Source organism: Hydra vulgaris, chromosome 12, assembly GCF_038396675.1.
Source record: "Hydra vulgaris chromosome 12, alternate assembly HydraT2T_AEP".
NCBI classification, from domain to species: Eukaryota; Metazoa; Cnidaria; class Hydrozoa; order Anthoathecata; family Hydridae; genus Hydra; species Hydra vulgaris.
In genome coordinates, this window is record NC_088931.1 from 4,197,643 (window position 1) to 4,217,500 (window position 19,858).

Sequence of the window (19,858 nt, forward strand, 5' to 3'; positions counted from 1 at the left end):
GAATAGACACAGAATTTAAATAGTGTAAAACGAGTGTTTAACAATAGTTGTTTGAAGTTCCTTTGTATATATTAATAATACTGTTGTACATAGTATACAATAATATGTTAGCAACGTAGCTAATTTAAACCAATGAGATGTTTTTGTTTCTAGTTTTTAAAAATTACTTTAGTAGTTTTACAAAGGAAGAAATCAGTAGTAACTAATTATTTAGTTAGTGACCGGTCAACTTACTATGCGAATATATTTTTCCTCTTACAGAACAGGGCCATCAACAATGAACCCCTCCCCCTCCACCTCTTTACTGAAGGCTTCTCTTTTTTTTAAAAAATTTTTAGATACAGAGAACTTTTTTGGGGGAAATGATGATTGTGCCCCTCCACTTCAAATCCCATGTCTTTGGCTGTGCAGAACGATTAAATAATTTTTAATTATGTGAATAGTAAACAAGTGTATTAAATGTTCATTTACAATACATAAGCGTTATAAAGGCGTTTGGCAGGGTTGGGGTTGTTACATTTTAAAAATACTTAAGTAAAAATTAAAAGTACTGACTCTAAAAGTAACAGAGTGTAAGTAAAAAGTACTGCTAGACCAAAATACTTATGTAAAAGTTAAAATGTATATTGAAATAACAATAAAAGTTAAAATGTATATTGAAATAACAATAAAAGTTAAAATGTATATTGAAATAACAATAAAAGTTAAAATGTATATTGAAATAACAATAAAAGTTAAAATGTATATTGAAATAACAATAAAATTTAAAATGTATATTGAAATAACAATAAAAGTTAAAATGTATATTGAAATAACAATAAAAGTTAAAATGTATATTGAAATAACAATAAAAGTTAAAATGTATATTGAAATAACAATAAAAGTTAAAATGTATATTGAAATAACAATAAAAGTTAAAATGAACAGTGTATTGAAAAAACTTTTATTTACAAATTAAAAAGTACTTTTTTGCATCGCAAAAGCAAATCCATTCGATATTTATGAAGGTCATCAAGTTGTTGCTACCAATTTAAGTTGAAATAATTTTATCAGCAAGAGTGTCATCTAATAATCTAAATTTAAAGATCTTCAACTTCAGAGTGTCATCTAATAATCTAAATTTAAAGATCTTCAACTTCAGACATGGCTGTTTTATATGCTGAGTTTTCACTTGTACTGTCACTGTTTTTAGCCAGCTGCTGGTGCTGCCGTTGAATTTTGTTCTCCATGAATTTCAGATCAATTTTTTTTTGTTCGTCGTCTTTGTACCAAACTGTAATAAATTGTTGGCGGACAATTGCTGCTGCTATTAATTCTGCATTCATAATGTACTAATTGAATATGTTATTTATGACAGGATCCATGCTTACAACAATTGACTTACAACACTGGATAATCCTGTTGCAAAGGAACTGTATTTTCTCTTTTAAAGTCATTATAATTGGCAGCTATATTTTATATATGCCATTTAAATCTTTGTTTCACACTGCAGGATATCTAAAGCTTAAACGAGAGACTTCATAACAGAGACATACTCTGCAACAAACAACACATCAGTTTGTCGAAAGTGTTACAAATAAATTAGTTAAGTTGAATTCCATCTCATGTGAGTAGGACCAAGAAACTGCAGTCCAAATAATTCATAATTAGCAGTATCTATTATTATTAGATGTATCTCTTCATGACTGCTTGTTTCATAAAGCCTGACATTTTGTCGATTAAATTTTTTTGAAGGTTTTATCATAGTCAGCAGCTGCAACATTATGAGTAGCTATCGAACTCATCGATTGGCATGTAAATTGCTAATGAGGGATCAAAAGCAACTCAAGATCTGATGTTAAATTAGATTTAATAAAAATGTCGTTAATGCACACAAATCCCATTTTGTCATTGATAGACAAAATGGGCTTTGTGAAATAAGATATCAGAGAATTTAGAATCCTCTAATATCTTATTAATGATTGTACTTGTTATAAATTTCATTGTCTTAAATCTAAAACAGAAACTTTTAGAAATTACCGCAACCAGTTTTTACATTTTATTTTTCAATTTCAAACCGGTTTAACAACTTGTAATTTAGAAAAATGAAGTCTACATATTTTTTTTCTTTATTTCTGATTTTTGAGTAGTCGAACCGTTTTCCTTGGTCCCTTAGAGGTTCGGGTTAACGGGAATTTAGTGAACATCTTTGGCATAATGCTCTGACGGCAAACGGCTCTTGGCAAAAGGCTCTGACGTTAACTTAATCATTTTTTTTTTCAATTTTTAGTTCCTTTAGGGGTCGTTCACAAATAAAATCACGCGAAAGGGAGGGGGGGATAGGGGTTAGGAGTTTTCAGGGAAATTGTCACAGGGGAGGGGATATTCAGTTTTGTGACGCAATATTTTTTCTTTAGAGTTTCAAATATAGGAAATTTTTTTATTCATTAAAAGCGTGCCTAGCCTAAAACACTCAACTGCGGCATTTCCAATTTAACTTAAGTTAGAATTGACATTTTTTCGATGTGACTTAATATAAATCCAAAAATTTATTATCATAAGGAGAAGTCTAATCCTCAGCTATTGTATGCGCCACCTCAATATATACGGTTTTTATCTTTTATGGACGACCATTTACGCATCTTGGTAAAGTTACGTAAAAAAAAAAAAAGAAATTGCGTAAATGCATCACCACTTGACTCAAGTTAATCTAAGTGAAGAAGATTTGATAAAAAAAAAAGTATATAATTATTTGGTTATTAACATTGCTGAGTAAGAAAAAAAAACTGGGTTATTTATTCTTAAAAAGTACATAATAAAAATAAATTTGGAAAGTTCAACTTAACTAGATTCAAAAATATGATTTGAAAAAATAAAAATAACTAAGATTGTGTTGAAAAACGTTTAAAAAATATATATTTTATTACAGTAACGGTCATTTTGACCGTTAGTATAATAAAATTTTTATAATTATGTAAATTTTACATTAGTTATATAAACTTTTTTCATCTTTTCGATGACATTATATCTGATTTTGATGAAAGAGTAGGATAGAGGCTATTTTCTATTCTTGTATAATAAATACGACTTAAAACCCAAGTCTGAAGAAGCTCATACGTGGAAGTGAATTAGCAGAGGAAATTTCTGCAGTTTCTGCGCGTTCTAAAATATCTCCACAATTGCAGCCTATAAAAGAAAACTTTTATTGAAATTAATACTCTGAGAAAAAGTTTCAAATGAGCGAATTACATGGATTATTGCATTTTATGGAATATTGTATTATAATAAAATGATTTTGCATAAACATCTAATAAATTTATTAACACTTGATGTTTTTAGAAATACGTTTATTATAAATTTAACTAATACACTAATAACGTGCTTTTTTGTTTTTTATAAAATAAATAATTTATCTTTAGTAGGAAATATTATAAATTTTTAAAAAATATTTTTGGATTTCACAGATATAAAACAAAGAATATATGTAAACAGTTTTTCTATATAACTTTTTAAACCTAAAGTTGGTTTAGGAACACAGTTTCTGCATGGTGACAATCGTTTTTTGCCAATGTTTGAATCTTAAATTTCTAAAAATTGAGGAGTTTTACTTTTTCGTCCATTAAATATCAAGCTCGGCCCACTGATGTAAAACGCGTGATAAAAAACTATCACATCAAAACATCGCCAAATTTCCGCCTAATTATTAATTATTAAAGTTCATATTATTTAAGATAGTTAAAGCCGCTTTATAATATGTAAAAAGTTAACTTATAAATAAATAAAGCTGCACCAACCGGTCGGTAGTGTTAAGCGTAGCGTCTTATTGTTTTCTAGACAAAAGTCGTTTCATCTATTATGTCACTGGATGTAAACCTCACTGCTATAACTGGTTTAAAAGGAAAAGCTGATCGTTTCTGCAGATTTTTTTTCAGAGGTTCATGTTTTTAAAATTATTTTATAGGTAAATTTTATGACTACGATAACTGTCATTAGGGGGTAAGTAGATGAGACAGGCAATACAAACCACAAGAGAGTCATTAGATCAAACTAGAATTTTAATTTAAACTATTTATTTAAAGTACTTATAGACTCCTTATTTTTATAAAACTTTAGGTGTACCTGCTACATCCAATGTCTTACAAAATTGCCACGGGGATGCTCTTTTCAATGAGGTATATTTCAATATATCTAGTTGTGATCAAATTATACACAATAAATTTGTTTCGAGGGATTTTATAAACGATTTATTTTATAAATTCTATTTAGACTCGGAACTATTACCCTTAATTACAACTAAATACAATCAAAAGCAACGTTTTTTTTTTCTTTAGTTTTTATTAGCCAAAAATGCAATTTTTGGCTAATAAAAGTTGACCAACATTTTTCTTTTTGTTTAGGACAATGCCTAAAAATTTTAGTTTTAATTAGCTTTTGCACAGAACATAAATTGACATTGTCACATAAGTAATAAACCTTAGATATTCAATTATAAATAAATTATTAACAAAAAATATTAAAAATAATATCAAACTAATAAAAAAAGACAAATTTTTCGGACCTGTAATCCACCATCACAGATTTTCTTCATGCTTTGTCAAAATGGTTACCTACATCAAACAAATTACCATGTAATTTCATTACTATTTTTAAGTTGGTTTTTGAGATGTTGTTATTTCAAAATCATTTATTTCATGGAATTTTTTGCTTTGCAACCATCATAATTTTGATGTGTTTTTGCTTGTTATTTTTGTTTTATGGATCATCAATCTACTATAATTGTGAGTTGAATGTTTATCACACTAAATAAGCGCTATTTCCCTGGTAGCACTAAAGCTCAAAATACTTTCTCAATCTCGTATTAAGATGGCTAACCTTGTGACTTTTTTCCAGACAACAGTAATCACTTACCTTTTCTCTTTAGTTTGTGTCTACCCCATTATTTTTTCCTTATGCAACTGCTTTTTGTAATTGTAATCTTTTTATTCATCTTTTTCACAGTAACAAGCTTTTTGATAACAAAAGTTTTTATTTGCATTGCAAGAAATTGATGCAAAAAGTATTGTCTGGTGCTAAGGTGTAAAACATTCCTGTTGCAGTCATACAATTGCAACATTCCTGTCACAGTTTTACAAATGTGTTCTTCAGAACGCTAATACTTTTAAACTATGTAGCAAGTGCTCAATCTTATTTTGATGCCTGCTGGAAAATGGCATCTGTGGTTCCAATTTTTTGAAAATCTGGAGATGCTCTGACCCCTCTAACCGTGTCCAATTTTTTATTCTGTAATTAACAAGGTCTTTAAAACTTCAACAAACTTCTAATATCTTGAGTTTAAATACTCTGACAATTAATTCAGATTTTGATCCTCCCTGATTTTGATTCTACTGCTGATATGTTAGTTATTATTACAGAAAGGTTCAAGTTGTGTATTAGATAAAATCAGTCAGGCAGTGTTATTCTTGACATATAAAAGTTTTTTGATAAATTCTAGCCATCTCTGGTCTTCTCTATAAATTCCATAGACACACCATTTAAATCTTTATATGGTGTATCTAAGAAATTTTTTATTAGTTATTGAATTTTTTTTAACTGTAGTTGTCTATGATGGACAACACTCTTCTTCATTTTAACTAAATTTTCAAGTAACACAAGTTTCCATTTTTGGTCCTGAATGTAATCAGGTCAAGTTCGGTCATTTTTGTGGTTTTAATTTAAAGAGTTATATTAATATTTTAATAGTGGGTTTATTGATACCATTTCATGATAAAAGTGAAGTTAAACACTTTAGTCTTTGAGTGAATAAATTTTTAAAACCTTTCAGTCTCATTAAGTTAAAAAATCAGTTTTGAAAAATTTATAATTTAAGTTTTAACTTTAAAATATTTTAAAATCTAAATCTTTTTAAAACAAAAATAAATAAGTGAAAAATTGATTTAGATTTTGAAAGTAAAAGTGTATTTAAATAACAAGCTTAATATGTTTTTTATAGTTTTCTTCCTTTTTTTATCTGCCAAAGAAAATTTGTTTTTTCTCTTTTTGTTTGCACAATCATTAAGGCCCTCAAAAGGCTCTGCATAGGGCCCCATTAAATGTGATCTCACTTTTGTTACAGCTTGTGGCTTGCAGTGTTGAAATTTCTCAGTGTTTAAAGCTCCAAACAAAACTAAATTTTTTACTGCTAAAAATTTATAAAATATTGGTAATATTTTCATATTGATGAATGAAGTTCTCTACTTTACGTCTTCTTGGATTATTTTTCACTGCTGACCACTCGCAGAAACTATACATACAATCTAAATTCTCTGTTTTATGCACTGACAGAAACTACATATCCATTGTAATTACATACATATATACAATCTATTGTAAAGTTAATGACTGCTTATATTGCTTTTATCTATGATGCCATTTTTTAACTTTTTTCACAAATATTAACATGGTTGCTGCTCAAGTATACTTTTATTTCCATAGTTGTTCCATAAAACAAAAATCAAACTCTTATAACTTGTCATTTAGTGGTATCTTTTTTTTTTTTTGCTTTTTGTTAACTTTTAGCTTTAAAACTATTGATAATGTATAAGATTCCAGAGTTTTCTTGAAGTAGTTTTTAATACTACATATGTGCGTGTGTGTGTATGTTTATGTGTGTATAATATAGTATTTATGTAGAAAATAAAACTATTTGATTTTCACAACTTTAAGTTTCATGCTATTGCAATCATCAAGTGAAATACAAATACAACTTTTTCTGTTAAAATAATTATATACAAATGGAACTAGTTACGTATACTATACATAAGAACTATTGTTACGAGCGGGTGTTTCTAATCTTCAGGTTTGTGGTTGCTTAATAGAAATTTATTTTCGTAGCAATATTTGGAAATCAACTTTGTTTTTTTATTCAGTAGCTCTTAAGCATTTTTATAAAGTAAAATAATTTTTCATATAAACAAACTATAGATTTTTCTATTGCGTTGTTGTAAGGAGGGGCATTGTTGTAAGGAGAGGTGTTATCCTAAAAGATATTTTTAGGATAGACCAAGTCAACTCAGGTGTTTCTTTAAATTTTTTTTTTAGTTTAGCAGTTTCCCATATATATTTTGAGAGTTAGGTTGCATTTGAAAGTTTTTTTTTAATGATTGCTTGTGATTTGCATATCCCTTTTTCTATGCGTCTGATTTCTGATGAATTTTTGTTGATGAAACACAGTGTTAATTGGAAAAAATTTTTGTTAAGTGATTTTCTACTAATATATAATTGCTCTGTTCTTTTAAGAACATTAAGTATTAATGTACATTATATAAATATATATACATCATTTAAATATATATACATATATTTATAAAAAAGTATACATATATTTATACAAAATATATATAATATATATTTACATAATATATATAAAGTATATATTATATATATTTTGCTCACACGACTGCAATAACTTTTTGCAAAAAAAAAATGAAAGTGTTATTTTTAAATCACAAATTGTTTTTATTCATCAAATACTTTTATATAGAATTGTGAAAACACTTTTATCATGAATTATTTTATTTAGAATTTAAATAAAATGTTTGTTTTAGGAAAAAAGAGTTTAAAGAAAAATGTCTTTTTCTTTTTTAAACAGTTTTCTTACAAGTTTTATCCAAAATATTTTAAAATAATTTAATTAGAAATAATTTCAAAAATACATTTGGTAGCAGTGCTTAAATTTAAAGGTAATCTATGTGATTTTGGTGAACATTTTAACAAAGCTCAATGAAAATCTGAGGTGATGGGTTACATGCTTATTCCACTTTCTCATAAAATATCGCTTTAGACAATATTGAATATTTTATTTAAGAATGAAATTTATTAAGTCCATTTTTCCTATCATTTAAAGAACATTACCAAAAAAAATTAACTTTTTTTTTGGTAGTGTTTATTTAATAATAGGATGAAGACAATAGTTATTATTAATCTTAAAGCCTTATTTATTATTAATTTTTAATTTTGAAACTTAATAATGCAAAAACAGATTATTTCATGCTGTTTTTTTTTAATTAAACATTAAAATGGGATAATTTTTAAAGTAATAAAATAATATTAGTAATAATATTTTGTTAATAAATGTTTGAATATATTTGTTTTGAATTATGTGTGAAAAGTTTCTTAAATATAATATATTTATTATAATAGATTTTTATTATAGATATTTAATTAGAGGTCAAAAACTTAAAATTGCATTATTAAAATTATTTTTTAATTTTAAGGAGTTTTTTTGGCCATTGGAAACACCATTGGATAATGAGGAATGGTTGGAGCTACGTTTATACAATCGGAATAAAATATTTCAGGACAGGTATGTACTATTCAGATCAGTCTGTCTATTTTCAATGTTATTTTAAACATTTAAAGATATAAATTATAATTTATAGGCATTTTAAGGTAGTATGTTTATTAGCTCCTTATAATAATTATTAATTATTAAATTGTTATTGTTATACATATGTTCAGCTAATATAATATATAAAAATAGTTAACTATTACTTATTAACCTTTAATATCAAAAAAACTTGTTTTTGATAAAGCTATTTGCAAACTTTTTGGCAATTAGTTATAGTTATACAAACTTTCTGACAAATGTAACTATACATACTTTCTGACAAATATAATTATGCAAACTTTTTGACAAATATAATTATTCAAACTTTTTGACAAATATAATTATTCAAACTTTCTGATTTATAAAATAATTCAAACTTTTACAAAATAATATATTTTACCAGTCATTCATCATGGTACAGAGCCTCCAGGATCCATGGTACAGAGCCTCCAGGATCCATGGTACAGAGCCTCCAGGATCCATGGTACAGAGCCTCCAGGATCCATTAAAAACATAAAACTTTTGTTTATTTCTCAATTTAAATGTTACTTTTTATTTTTCATTCAAACAGTAAAAGTGCAACGCAAATATAATTATTATATGAATCCAATAACATAACTAACATTTCTTTTTTTACAGTTAGTCACAGAAGAGTGGAGTCTTCTACCATATTCTTTGTCTATTTGTCTTTTAAACCTTTTCCATATTGATTTAATTTTGGAATAATTTGGTTCTCCGAATTGTTCAGAAAATTTTGATAAGCCACAATTGTGGTATTCAACAAAAAGTTGCATGTAACACAAATGTATGTGTACTTTCTAACTTATTGAAAGTTTTTTTATACAAGAATATGTTCAATTTCCCATGAAGATAAAATGAATTTTTAAAATTACCTGTTCATATGGCCTGTTGATGCAAACGGTCAAGTGTTAATGAAATTATTCCTATCCGGATAAGTAATTTAGGAGAGGGTATTAAATGTTGGATTAGGAGGCCTGGATCTTAATCAAGTAAGATATTTTTTGCATAAATTGGATCTTAATCAAGTAAGATATTTTTTGCATAAATTCCGCATATAATGCGGAATTCCTAATTTTTTAAAATTTCCCTAAAGTTCAAAAAATCATTAAAAAAAAACAACCTTTAATCCTGTAATTGACAGACCTATATTTTAAGTGTTATGCAAGAAATGTAGAAATACTTAGTACACAAAACAAAGAAAATAATTTAGTTGATCAAAAACAATTACTTTCTTTACAAAAGAAAAAGCGTAGCAAGTCGATTCAAGTCAATAAAATAAAAGCAACAACAAAATGCCTTCAAGTAATGGAAAATATTATTTTAAAAAGAAATATAGCAAAATTCAATCATAAAATGTTGTAAGTTTATTTGAGAAACACAAAGAAACAACAAGTGTGCAAAACTATAGTCAACAATGTAAATCAGTAGTAAGCAAAAGTCCTCATCAGCCTGCATCTTTTGTAAGCAAATGTCCTCATTAGTCTACATCAGCAGTAAGTGAAAGTCCTCATCAGTCTACATTTGCAGAAAGCGAAAACAATGTATATGCAGTTCCTTGAAAAAAGAAAAAAAAAGAAAGTCAAACCAGCACAAATGCCAATCAAAAATGTAGATAACCTACGACTTAAAACAACACAAAAGTATGAGATGTTATTTACCGATTTTTTTTAATCGTTATCAAAACAATGTTGGTTTTGTAAAGTTCGCATATCGTTTGCCCCTGGAAAAAAAGTAATTGTGCATTTATTGAAAACCCTGGCAAATTTGCAGATTACCCCTCGAAACATGCTAACGATTGCTTAAATATGCATAGGCATACTATAGCTTTAAAAAATAATCAAGCTTTCGATGAAATTTCTAAGCAAGATTGAGTATCAGGAAAATGCTGCATGAAAATACCCTTGCAAAAAAAACATTAAAAACAAGTAACTCTGGCTTTGTTATTAAAACCTTCTTTTGAGTCACACATTTGTTAATCATGGAAAACTGGGCACATGCTCATAATTTTTCAGACATTATTGAACTTATTGCTGCACGTGGTTGTAAGGAAGTTAAGGCGCACCTTTTTTTTCTGGCCCAGCAAATGCAACATACATGTCTCCAAAATATATTGCTTAGTATATAAACATTATCTTTGATTTTGTCAAAAATCCTGTACTCCGTCACTTAGAAGTGATGGGAGTTTTTCTTTTTATTCAGATGAAACTTCTGACATTACTTCGATTGAACAGTTAACTATACATGCCACTTTCGAACACAATGGCATCATTAAAGGACATTTTATAGGGATAGTTCCTTAAAGTAAGCTCACTGTTTTCTAGTCTATCAGCTCCAAATGTTTTTGATGTTATTCAAAATTTTTTTAGAGCTTATAATAACTCATAGTTCACTACAAAGTTCGCAAGTAGGAATTAGTTTCAGCGACATTCCAACTTATGTCAATCAAGCTAATCATAGTTTAGATGATTTAATTTCGGGTACTCGTCAAAAGTATTTCACAGAAAAAATTTTTATTGAAATGAAATCAGTGACTAATAAAATAACTTTTTCGTTACCAGCCACAAGCCAATTAAAAAAAACAAAAACTTTGACCTAAGTGAGTTTGAGTTTAACATTATTAGATCTTTTGTTAACGGTTTTAAAAGTGAACTAAAAAGCACTTTTGCACAAATGGAATTTTGGCAATGGATTTTTGACCCAAGACGATTGCCTAAAACACTCAACCAATTGTCTAGTTATGGTAAAGAAAGCTTAGAGCAACTTATAACTCACTATGGCAAGCCAAAAAGCAGTAAAAAATTTGGAGCATTACACATTCAAGTTCCAGATATCTCAGAAACTGAGACAAAAAGCGAATTTGAAAGTTTCAAAATTATGTTATTTACTAAATGCTGAGAATGGGATAATAGTTTTGATATACGTATATTGAAAGAAAAAGATCAAGAGGTAGTCAATAATTTAATTAAGTCAAGAAACAATTTTACGCCTCAAGAGTTATGGAAAGTGATTAATAATGACCCTGTTTTGATAAGTGTTTATGCTAATTGTATGTTTTTAACTAAGTTACTCATTATATTTCCTTTGAGTGTAGCTTGTGTTGAAAGATCTTTTTCACAATTAAAAATAGTTAAAAATTGTCTTTGAAATCAGCTAAGCCAATGCACATTAGAAAGCTTGATGATGATTGCAACAGAAGGTTTGAAGGAGTACTTTGACGACAATTTATTAGAGTACTTTGTCGACTAGTTAAAATGTAAAAATCAAAGTATGAGAATTATGTTGTAAATTGATAGTTTACAACATAAATCTCATGTTTTTATTTTTTTATTTGAGACTACAGACAATTGGTAAATATTTAATGTTTATAATTTTTTTCATGGAACATTCATGGTGATTTCTTTGTATTCCAGCTGTGTTTTTACAATTTTTGTTTGTAGCAATTTAAACTGAAAGTTCTGTTATATTATTAGTTCTTTCACTTATAATAAAAAAGTAAACAAATAAGAAAGAATTCTATATTTACAGCCATACATGGTTATTATAAATAATTGTTTAAACTAGAAACTTTTGTAATGAATGATCTTTTTTTTTTTCTTTACTCGCCAGCCGACAGCAACCTAAATTCTCAATATTAATGTAACGCTATATAATTTTATTCCTGGGTAACACCCTAATCAAGTCTTTATAGTTTACTACAAACTTCAATTGAGTTCTGTACTTTGTTTCACTTTAAACATAAGGCAAGCTTTTTTTTTTTGCATGACTTGAAATTTTAAAAACTGCATTAGCACACTTCAAATCCAAAGCTACTGGAAATTTTAAATTTCATAAATTGAGTTTCTCTAAAATCATTCTTAAATTCAAATTTAATTCTTGTACATCTTCAACTATGGAAAAGATCTGACAGCGCTATTTAAGCATAAATCTAAAGTAGTATTTTTATTAACATTAATAAAAACATATACAATAACCTTTATTAAACCACCTACTCTGCCCATAGAAATACAAACAAAAACCAACTTGTGATCAAGATAACACAAGTTTATTAAATCAAGAATGAAACTAAATTATCTTTAAGGATTACAAGATTTTTTGTAGTTGTGATATCAATACTGTCAAGGAAGTTGAAAATGGAAAAACCTGGAAAATCACTGTAATGTCATTTTAATCTAGTTATTAAAACTTTTAACGCTATAACTAGTTTTCAATACTAAAAAATAATTTCTATATAAATAAAATATAATTTCTATATTTCTACTTGATAAATGTATGTTATGAACTCTTTTCAAGTCACTAATTTTTCCAAAGATTTTGTTTTTTACTGCTTACTTGTCAACCATTCCTTTCCCAAGAGTTCAACAAGATTCCTTAGGGATATCTGTAGCCCTATATATATTTTATTCAGGAAAAGCTCTACAACTATATGAAGTTTCTTAAGCAGTTTATTTTTCAAATTTAAAATTTAAAAACCCTTTTTTCTATAAGTAAGCTAAATATACTTGTCAATAAAAAGGTTCTTTCAAATGACTGTGCATAAAACCTGGGGCCTTTCTGGTCCACTGTGCATAGAAAACCTTGGTCTGCTAATGTGTTCTTGGATCTTTGTTACTCTCAAATCATAATTTTTTTTTGCCTTCGATTTCTTAGCTCTTTGAAACAAAATGTTTTTTTTAAATAAGCTTTTTTTAAACAAATTGTTCCTTTAAAGAAATTAAAATCACAATCAGTTGAATTATAATAAAGTTGAAATAGTAATAATTGATATTGATAAAATAAGAACTTTTGAAGTCAAATTAAAAAAAAAAAATTTTAATAACTATTTGAAATTAAAAAACGTAAATTTTAATTTATTTATCTTGATTGTCTCTTGCTTAATTTTAATTTCCAATGCTTAATTAACAATACAATTTATGGCATGATTTTCTGAATTAAAAAGTCTCAAATCACATTTTTATTTACTTAGGTTAATTGGGGCTTATCGACTATCATTGTCCCAAATTATTGAAGGAGGTAGCACAGATGTTGTGGACAATCTTATAGACACCTCTCATACAATATTAAGGGTCTGGATTTATTTTTTTCTTAGTTTTTTAGAAATTTTAATTGTATAATTCGAAAGTTGTAAAGTTTACAGTAAAATTATTTTTGTTAATTGTTGACATCATTTATTAATTTTTAACAGATTGAAGTTCGAATGAGTGTTACCTACAGAAAACCAGAACCAGGGAAAAATTTATATGATCATGATTTAAGATCTGAAGAAAAATCAATTAAAAGTGTTGCGTCTGTTTCTTCAGCCAAGTCAAAAGAAATGAATGAGTCCCAAGAGTAGGTTTTTTCTTTTAATTTAAAAAAATAGATAGGAGTAGAATTTAAAAGTTCTATTTTTTTTATTTTATTATATAAAAATAAAAGTTTTTTACTTTTATTTTTAGATAATTATATCAGTTATTATTATCATTAGATAATTATGATTAAAAAACTATTAATGGCATTTCTTATTGCAAATGCCAGTAACGTTTTTTTCTAAGTGTAATAAAGACTTTGTATTTTTTACTTAATTTAAGCTCCACTTTTTTTTAAAAGTATTTTTTTGTTACATCTCTAAATATCATCTTAATATCTCATCAAATGTTAAGACAGTAGAAGTCAGCCTGAAATCAATGCTCTTATCTTGGTACTAGAAAATCAATTTTAAAATCAACCATACTTTGTTCAGTTCGTCATCAAATACAATTCTTTTTGATTTACGGTTTTCCTTAATAATTTCAAGTCAAATGATTTCTTGTTTGAAGATCTTGTAATAACAAATACCAAAGTCACTTTATTGTCCCACATGTTGAAAGCAAATTGCATTTTAAAAGCTTGTAAGAATATGGTTCTGCTTGACTGTGCTCAATAGAAAACTAGCTTGATAAAAATCTTTGAGAAAATTTATGCATTTTTTCAACTCAAGTTGAATTTAGTAACATAATTAATACAATACATCAACTCAATAATAATACAATCTAATTTAAAAGAACTTTATTACCTCAATTATTTACCTCAATAAATCATTTTTCAGTTCAATAAATCATTTGTCAGTGGTTTGCAGAATGTTTGAAAGTATAATGAAACAATTGATGAAATGAGGAACCATCTAAGAATATTACTTAAGTAGATGTTCTCTACTCTAAGTATTAGAATGTAATATGTGTTGATTTTTAAAACAAATGCAAAAATCAAATAATTATTGGAACAATAAGTTTTTAATTACATCATTATGTAATTTAATCATAAAAACATAAAAACTTTGTGTTTTATCTTTTACTTTTTAAACAATGCTCGAAAAAGAAAAAAAATCATAACATGAAGGGGTGGTTTTCAGTATTTTCAAAATACCATTTCATCATTGCTATTTATATTTATACTTTAAAAAAACACCTTGTCCTGTCTTACTTGGAGTACTGGTTTTAAGTATTTAGTAATGGCTATTATTTGATGAAAAAATAGCAGAAAACAATTTAAAAAAATACAGTACAGTAAAAAACAAAATACAATAAACACCACGCAGTAAATTAGTATTCCAGTTCTCTAGTGTGAACAGGATATAAAAATGTGTGTAAGAATTAAACCTTAAAAAATGAAAAAAAGAAAATTACCACCTCCACCCCATCTTCAATCTAATGACCATTCCCCCAATCTGCACTAGCTCAAATCTTCACCTAACCCTAGGGCTGTCCCAAAGAAATTTTAAATGAGGGGGGGGGGAGCATTTAGACCATTCCCTATGCCCCTCCTCGGGATGCCTCTGCTTAACCCTAGAATTACAACCCAATCAATGAATTTAGCTCTTCTTCTCTTCCTAACATTTAGGTAGGTGAGAGTAGATTTTGTTAAAAACAATTTTTTAAAAATAAACATAATATTTAGTCTTACTCAGCATTTTAAACATGTTTTTCAAAAAATAAACTGCATTGGTAAGTCATTACAAAACAAATTTCTTTATTTAAGGTAAAGTTTCTTATTGTTTCATTATTCTTATTATTATCTTAATAAAATCTTTATTTTATTAAGATAATAAGAATAATGAAACAATAAGAAACTTTATATACCTGATAATTATTTTTATATTTAATATAAAAATAATTATCAGGTATATTTCAATTACAATTTCAATTAACTTCTAGTAATGTAATTGAAATATACGTTGATAATTATTTATTTATATATATATACATATATATATAGTGAAAAATATATAACTATCAAGGTATATTTCAATTACATAACTAGAAGTTAATTGAAATGGTAATTAAATATACCTGATAATTATTTAGTTTTCACTATACTATTTTTTCTACCAGTTATATAACACGCTGTATTGAGCACTCTAATTGGGAATGTTAACACAGTTCCTACAATATATATATATATATATATATATATATATATATATATATATATATATATATATATATATATATATATATATATATATATATATATATATATATAGAACCCTTAGATGTTGTCCGAAAGTTTTTTCGATATTTTGTTGACAAAAAGTAAAAATTAAAATGCAAGACCGGAATTTTTTTTTTTAATAATGATAGACTGCCTGCCCCAACCAAACCCTCAGTCGATGTAGCAGCACTCCCTTGCGGGTCAGGCTATTTGTCAGTCGATGTAGCAGCACTCCCTTGCGAGTCAGGCTATTTGTCAGTCGATGTAGCAGCACTCCCTTGCGAGTCAGGCTATTTGTCAGTCGATGTAGCAGCACTCCCTTGCGAGTCAGGCTATAAGATAGTCGATGTAGCAACACTCCGCGCATGATTTACAGTAAAAAAAATAAAAATAAAAACATTTTATTAAAAAAAATAAAAATAAAAACATTTTATTAAAAAAAATAAAAATAAAAACATTGTTTATATTGTTAAAAACATTCAAAATGTTATAAAAACATTCAGAATGTTTTTAAAAACATTCTGGTCAATTAAATTTGCGTTTTTGTGGTTTTTTTAAAAAACGATTAATTTGTAATTAAATTAATGGTTTTTACTTTAGTCCAACACGGAAATGTTGGACGAAAGTCAAAAGTAATTAAAAGTGACGTATGTGTTGGCGTAAGAATCACTTTTTTCCTTCCGCTCTTCCTAAAGCCAACAAACTATAGAACTATATATATATATATATATATATATATATATATATATATATATATATATATATATATATATATATATATATATATATATATATATATATTGTAGGAATTGTAGAAATCAAAATACCCACATAAACCTTAAGGTTGAGTGTAATGCAGATTAAACTAGCTACTACTTACTAACAAATCAAGTGCTCTACATAGCTACCACTTTTAATAAATCAATAAATTGAACATTTTGATTTTTTGGAATAGCAAGCATCACACATTTGCACAGACAAAAAAAATTTATATATTCAAATTAATGTTTTAGAATTTATCATCCTAAAATTCATCACCCAAAAGTAATTAACAATGTGATTTCTGAGTGGATTGTAAGTTATTATTACTATATTGTTTTTGAATAATTACCTTTATTTACAACTTTTATTACTTTTGCTATTTATTTATTACTATTAGTAACAAATTCTTTTATTTTGTTTACAAGTTTCTTTTCTTAATTTTTATGTTATTGCATAAAGTATCGGGAGTCATTTTATAAAACTTTATGAATTATGATGTATGTTAATAACTATTTTAAAGTTTGGTAAAATTATTAGTTATGCATTTTTTAAATAGGAGATGTAAGTTTCCATGATGTGATCATTCCTCTCCGAGATGCCATAATGCAAATGCAAATTTAATAAACGAATAATAATAAACTTAAATGTAATCTGAGTCAGCTCGATTCATATAAACAGTCCATTTAAGAATAAAAAAAAGCAACAACAACATTTAGGAGGGCAGGGGAAGGTTTGTTCACCAAACAAGGATTGCGAGTTAGTTTTAACAGCAAATTTCTATATGTTATTATGTCCGATTCATATAAACAGCCCCTTAGTCATTTTGAGAATTGTTTATATGCCATAAATCTTGGTGACACGATGGTTTTAAATTTAAGCAGTATTCCCACTAATCCAGTTAATATATTTATTTTTTTTATTATTTTTTTTTTTTATAAATCTTTTTTTAAAATTGATTAGCATGACAAGTAATGAATAGTACAATTTTATCTGTCCTTTAATATCAATAGTTTGCTAAGAATATAGCGGAGGAATATTATTTATGCATCGAAAAGGCAGTAGAGCTTCCAATATTGCTTGGGAGGTAGAGGTTACTGACGCCATCACAAAGGATTCGGAGGTATTTTTGAATAAAAGTTTTTTGGTAAGTAGTTGTTTTTGCGGTGTTAAGAGCATACGGGAATCTATTAGGGTTTCTGCTGTTGGTTTGAGTTAATTTAGTAGTTATAGGATGGCATGGGTCTGCAAGGATCTTTTTGAGCGTATTAATACAAATCCTGTCAAGTAACTCTTCAAAATCAAAAATAATATTGACGCTGCTTGAATTGGTTACATCAATTCCAATAATTTGTAGGGCATTTTTATGAAAATGTTGGATCTCTCTTTTTGCAGCAGCACTGCACGAAGTGAGAATAGGAGCACTATATATCAAGTGGCTAATAGCGTAAGATCGGTAGACCTGTAAAAGGTTTGGCTGAGTGTGACCAATTTGCTTAAGATAGAGCAGATATGGTACTGATTTTATATTGTTGTGAACTTTTGTCCATTGTTCATCCCAATCAATATTCTCATTGAGCATGATTCCAAGATATTTGTGGCTGCTACCTATTTCAAGTTCAGTATTATTGAGTACAATGGATGGTAAAGCTTGAATTTCGGAGCATCTGGGAATAATTCTTATGATTTTACATTTCGGGCCATTAAGTTTCATTCCATTTACCTTTGACCAAAGAGCGACGCCATCAACAATGGATTGAGGCAGGTTGGTAGGAAATTTATCATTAATTATATAGGTCAGTATGTCATCAGCATATTTTTCGAGGATGGTTTCAGGTGGAAGATAGACGTTAATGTCAGAAATAAATAGAATGAACAGGATTGGACCTAGAACACTACCCTGATGTACACCTGCTTCGATACATTTTCAGTCAGTGGTGTGATCATTTGTTTTAATTCTTTGTTGACGATTAGATAAGTAAGCTGCGATCCAAGAGGTGAGCCAGCTAGGTAGAATGTTCACTAACTTTAACAGTAACTTGTCATGACTGACAAGATCAAAAGTTTTTTCGAAATCAAAGAATATTGCATAAATTGATTTGTTGTTATCTTTCGCATGACTCCAGTCCTCTATAATTTGAATAATAGCGTCCATTGTACTTCGGCCTGGAAGGAAACCGAACTGTTTGTTAGAGACCCATATGTGCTTGGTGTGATGGACAATGAATATGGTAATAATATGTTCAAAAACTTTACATAATGCGGATGTAATGGCAATTGGTCGATAGTCATTAGACGATTGTGGGTTGGAAATTTTTGGAATCGGTGTTATGTTTGCTGATTTCCATTGTATTATATTATATTACATTCCATTATATCTTTATAACTTACACTACACATGCAACAACTTTATCAAATATTATTATATTTAAACTGTTTAATTTTCAGCAATTATATATAAAAGCTGTTATTCTAAAAATGAAATTCAATGGGGTCATTTCATTAGTTTCAATGGTGTCATTTAAATTGCAATATAAACATTTATTTTATATTAAAAAAAATATTAATTAACAATTGATAGAAGTTGTTATTTATCAGTAGTATTGATGATTGATCTTATTTCATAAGTTACAAAACGAAAGAATTGCAGTTGAAATTTCATTCCTTCAAAGTTTATGCAAATAATCTGTTGTTCTCTTACTTAGAAATTTTCATCAAAATTTATAAAAGTTATGGAATCAAAAGCAGCTTTTTTTTAGTTTTTTTTGGAATTAAAAGTTTTTTTCTCGAAGAATAATGCAAGTTTTAAATTTTTTATCATGTAAAACATTTTCAAAAAAGCGCCAAGACATTTAGATTAACTCACTAAGTTTTAACATATGTTACACAAATTTAAATTTAAAATTTGCAATTTAACTAAGCTTCTTTATTTAAAACTTTAAATAAAAAAATATAAAATTAAATATCAACACACATATTAATAAAAAAAATTTTCAACAAAACCGTTGGAAAAACATAATTTTATTGTATATTTTTTAACTTATGTTACATAAAAGTTGAAAAAGTTCTTTTTTTAATTTCTTAAAATTTTATTTATAAAAAAGTAAAATATTTGACCAACAATAAATTGAAGATGCCAGTTCCATTTCCAGAGTAAAATTATTTAGATTATGCAATTAAATATATGATGATTATAACATTTTAAAATTATGCATTTTTTTATCATATGACATTAGAAAGTACGATGAAACAAGTTAAATAAAGTGGCTTTATTATAAGAAAAAATAT

The 19,858-nt window shown here is 27.1% G+C and overlaps 1 protein-coding gene across 2 annotated transcripts in view; it reads left to right on the forward strand.

The window, feature by feature from the left end:
- The first annotated feature begins 3,618 nt into the window (after positions 1-3,618).
- LOC101241494 (otoferlin) overlaps positions 3,619-19,858 on the forward strand; it is a 140,657-nt gene continuing 124,417 nt past the window's right edge. For both annotated transcript variants that reach the window (XM_065811278.1, XM_065811279.1), the window contains exons 1-6: positions 3,619-3,913; positions 4,093-4,151; positions 8,232-8,320; positions 13,329-13,428; positions 13,548-13,693; positions 16,825-16,885. In XM_065811278.1, coding sequence (XP_065667350.1) covers positions 3,835-3,913; positions 4,093-4,151; positions 8,232-8,320; positions 13,329-13,428; positions 13,548-13,693; positions 16,825-16,885 — 534 coding nt within the window. In that variant the 5' untranslated portion in view covers positions 3,619-3,834. The remainder of the gene's footprint in view (positions 3,914-4,092; positions 4,152-8,231; positions 8,321-13,328; positions 13,429-13,547; positions 13,694-16,824; positions 16,886-19,858) is intronic.